Source organism: Cynara cardunculus, unplaced genomic scaffold (genome assembly GCF_001531365.2).
Source record: "Cynara cardunculus var. scolymus isolate 2C unplaced genomic scaffold, CcrdV1 Un_Scaffold_946, whole genome shotgun sequence".
NCBI lineage: Eukaryota > Viridiplantae > Streptophyta > Magnoliopsida > Asterales > Asteraceae > Cynara > Cynara cardunculus.
In genome coordinates, this window is record NW_020200653.1 from 17,814 (window position 1) to 21,843 (window position 4,030).

Sequence of the window (4,030 nt, forward strand, 5' to 3'; positions counted from 1 at the left end):
TAAAGACATGAATTTAAAGACATAAAATTAAAAAGCATTTATAATATTAATTAGAGAGTAATGTCTACAAAAAATGATGGTTGGCACCTCCCAAATGGTTCTTGGCACTAGTTGGCACAAAGTGGCACAAGTTGGCACACTTCAAAAGGCTCTCCCAAGCTTCTTTATATAGGGGAGAGAAGAGGGGGTGAACGACACCCAATCATTACCCAAGGGTAATTAGTACTACTTAAAGAAAATACAAAAGAAAATAAAATACAATAAGGAAGACAGCTCATAACAGCTGGAGGAAAAAATATCTGGAGGAATCTTTAAGCTGCACGTTTCCCAAGAAGCTTTAGCAAGGCTGGAAGACTTCCCACAGTGGTGCCACAGTGGGCATAGCTGTCAGAAAAATACAGATTTTTGTAATAATACCTCTTCCATTGTGTTTCAACATCTTTTTTACACTTTTTGGAATAAAAGACAAAAACAAGAAAATTAGGTATTTAAAAATAGCAAAAAGGGAGGAAATAAATAGGAAATAACTCTAAAAAATAAGAGTTATCACTTACCCTGATAATGATTCTCTTGAATCTTCAAACAATCGTTTGATTACGGAGGAGTTAGATTATAACATAGGTAATCTACGTGATGAGTTTCAAGAGCTTCTAATTGCTCTAACAAATGAGTAAAGAGGTGTTTATGATGATATCATGACAACTGTTGAAAATAACAAAGGTGGTGTGTTTTTTGTTTATGGGCATGGTAGAACAGGTAAAACATTTCTATGGAAGACATTAGCTGCATCAATAAGATCTAAAGGAGAAATTGTTTTAAACGCCGCTTCTAGTGGTATTGCTTCTTTACTTCTTACTGGTGGCAGGACAACACACTCTCGCTTTCAAATCCCTCAAATTATTAATGAAAAATTCTCTTTGTCACATAAAGCCAGACAGTGATATTGCGAAGTTAATAAAAAAGACTACTTTGATTATATGGGATGATGCACCAATGGTTCATAGGCATGCATTTGAAGCATTGGATATAAGTACGAACGATATTTTCAATAGTCGACGCATTAGTGACTCACAAATGCTTTTTGGTGGCAAGGTAGTTGTTTTTGGAGGAGATTTCAGACAAATTCTTCCGGTTATTCCCAGCGCAAGTAGAGAAGACATTGTTAATGCGTCATTAAGTTCATCTTACATTTGGAAAAAATGCAAAGTCTTAAGGTTAATTAAGAACTTGAGGTTAACTGTTGATTGTCAATCTTCTGAAATTGAACAGACAAGGGTTTTTGCAAAATGGATTTTGGACTTAGGAGAAGGCAAGGTTAGTAGTGATAATGATGGTGAAGCAGTTGTTGATATACCTCATGATCTTCTCATTACGGATTCAATGGATCCTATATCTGCATTAATTCAATTTGTCTATCCTCCAATTCTTGTAAACATCAAGAGTTCATCTTATTTTCAGGAAAGGGAAATTTTTGCACCAAAACATGAAGTCATTCAAGAAATAAATGACCGTTTTCTATCATTCTTCCGAGGAGACAAAAAGGAGTACCTAAGTTCAGATAGCCTATGTGAATCAGAGCAACTTCACGACCAGATGTGTATAACAGTTTCTAGAAGGGGGGTGAATACAAACACAGTAAACTTTTTAAATTTAAAATATATATTGATAAAGAAGAATTAATACAGTTTTTACAAGATTGTTTGCGGAAATATAAGGTAAACATAACCTATCTAAACAATCTAAGTTACACACTAGTTCTTAGCAAAAAGAAATGATTTATTGTTAAGACTTAGAAGAAAGTAAGTTACACACTAGTTCTTTCTGGGTAAGAACTATTTAGAATACTAAAAAGGGATTCTAACTTGCTTTTGAAGATAAGTGTATTGTGTTCTTAGATGTGTGTTCTCTCACGTTTGAACATAAGTTAGGGTTCAAGAGTAAGAGTTATATTTGCATGGAGATAGAACACATCTATTTATTCCCATCGTATTAAATGCATATTTAATGCAATGCAATAGGGTTTGAACACGTGTCAAGCCTTTAGAGAAAGACTTGTCATTTGCTACAGTGAATAGTACAAAAGCTTATTCATGAGCAAACATCATTTCATGGAGTTGGTGGGTAGCAGAGTCAACTAATCGTCTCCGTACCATACTATGCTGTAGAAAGGGTATGGATTTGTCCTTTGTGTATATAAGGACAAGACAAAAACAATCGTAAGCTTCTTTTGATTAATGAATGCTGGAATAACCTGAAGGTCTCTTCAGCATTCGCTGAGGCTTGGGTAGTCTTCACACATGTATAGACCATGTTGTAATCACTGAATACCGCTTCAGATCACGAACTCGCCAGTCTCTAATCTTCAGTTTCAATCTTCGACTTTAGCTGAAGGTTCTTTGTTGTGAGTTTTGTCTTCTTGAAGTATCGCTGTCGCTGATGGATTTACATTACATGTTCTCAACGATCACTGAAGAAACTCAGTGATGATCGCTGGAACTGAAAGACAGAAACATAAATACTTCGTATAAGGTAAAAGGGAATATCATGAAATCACTCAGAGAGGATCAACAATCTCCCCCTATTTGATGATAACAAGGCAACATAAAGAAAGTTGTCTAATCAAATAACAATAAGGAAAAATTACATATAAAGTACATGTCCCTTTTAACTATTTTTGGGTTCTTTTTCAGTGAGTCAATTTTTACTTAGAAACATTTGTTAAGTTTAAGTCTAAGAAAAATTAAAAGAAGGGAAACTGAAACTGAAAGCATATTCACTGACTTATAGATTGTTAGTGAATGTCAGAGTAACACTGGAACTCATAGACTTGTGTCTCTATTACTCTTTTCAGGGATCTTTTTCAGCGGTGCACAAAAATACTTATATTAATTCCAAAGGAAATATTACAAGAGTTTCAGTACTTGTCTAAACTTACAAAATATAAGAATAATCACTGAAACTAGACATAGAATATAGTTTACGGTGAATGGACAATATTACAAGGAAATAAACTAGTCTAAGTCGCTCAGCTTAATGAAACCTGGTACATTTTTTCCAAGCTCCTTTCGACGTAGAAACTCCCTTCTTATCTTTCGGTCCAACTTTTCACCTCTTATGTCACTATCTAGCCCGAACCTGAGATATCCGAGGAGTTCCATAGGGCATAGATGTAACTCAGACATTCTTTGAAATCTCACTTCACTTTCAAAGTCGAGGAATATAAGTCCTAACTCAGGTTTGAAATTCACAGTCTTGGTTACATAAGGACCCTTAGCTGGCAGTGAGAGATTTAGCACAGAGAGGTCTAGCTTCTTCGAAGCCTGCATGACTTCTTCCAAGGAGAACTTTGTTTCATGTTCGTTCCTCAGGGATGGTCCATCATTAGGGCTTGAAGGTCTTTTTCTTTTTCCTCCTTTCTTTAGCCTAGGCACTTCAGGGACTGGGACACATCTAGAAACTTTTTTGATCAACTCATTGATAATGTCTTCGATAATCGTCTTATGTCTGGACTTTGAGCACTGAATGGCTTGTCGGATCTCCAGCCATTCGCTATAACCATATTCGCCAAGGTAGGAGAGGTACTCGGTCACGGCCTTGAGATTGTCTCTGGTGATGAGCATGGAGAGCAGCATCCCACCGTCTTTTGATCGTTTGTTGATGCTGACGCTCTTGATCGGGTGAGTGCTGATTCACTTATTGATACTTTCTTTGCTCCAGCACTTGTCTCACTCGGCCAACTTCAGGTTCTTCTCGCGTTCTGCTTCTGCAATAGATTGAAGCTTAGCCTGGGCCTGGACATCATTCACCTTCTTTTGGGACATTCTTTCGGGAAGAACTTTTTCAGCTAGAGACTTGGCCAGCTTTAAGTTGTCCTCAGTCTGCTTCTTTTGGATTGAAAGTTCTTCCTCAACTTTCAAGGCCTCGAGTCTTTCAGCTTCTGTTAGGAAGTCAAACTCACTACAACTAGAGGTATGAAGAGGAATTTTTACTCTAGTTTGGTCAAGTGACTCCTTGAGCTGAGTCATCTGCT

The 4,030-nt window shown here is 36.7% G+C and overlaps 1 protein-coding gene across 1 annotated transcript; it reads left to right on the plus strand.

The window, feature by feature from the left end:
* Nucleotides 1-695: 695 nt before the first annotated feature.
* LOC112502133 lies at nt 696-3,777 on the plus strand. Its single transcript, XM_025105960.1, has 3 exons — nt 696-756; nt 866-1,428; nt 3,718-3,777. The coding sequence occupies exons 1-3, from the start codon at nt 696-698 to the stop codon at nt 3,775-3,777; spliced, it is 684 nt and encodes a 227-aa protein (XP_024961728.1).
* The last annotated feature ends 253 nt before the right edge of the window (nt 3,778-4,030 follow it).

Bases quoted from the DNA above. Each gene is read 5' to 3' on its own strand.
- LOC112502133 (XM_025105960.1), top strand. From the start codon at position 696: ATGACAACTGTTGAAAATAACAAAGGTGGTGTGTTTTTTGTTTATGGG. The intron at 757-865 runs GTAAAACATTTC...TACTGGTGGCAG, and splicing joins TTATGGGCATGGTAGAACAG to GACAACACACTCTCGCTTTC. The intron at 1,429-3,717 runs GTAAACATCAAG...TCTTTGCTCCAG, and splicing joins TTGTCTATCCTCCAATTCTT to CACTTGTCTCACTCGGCCAA.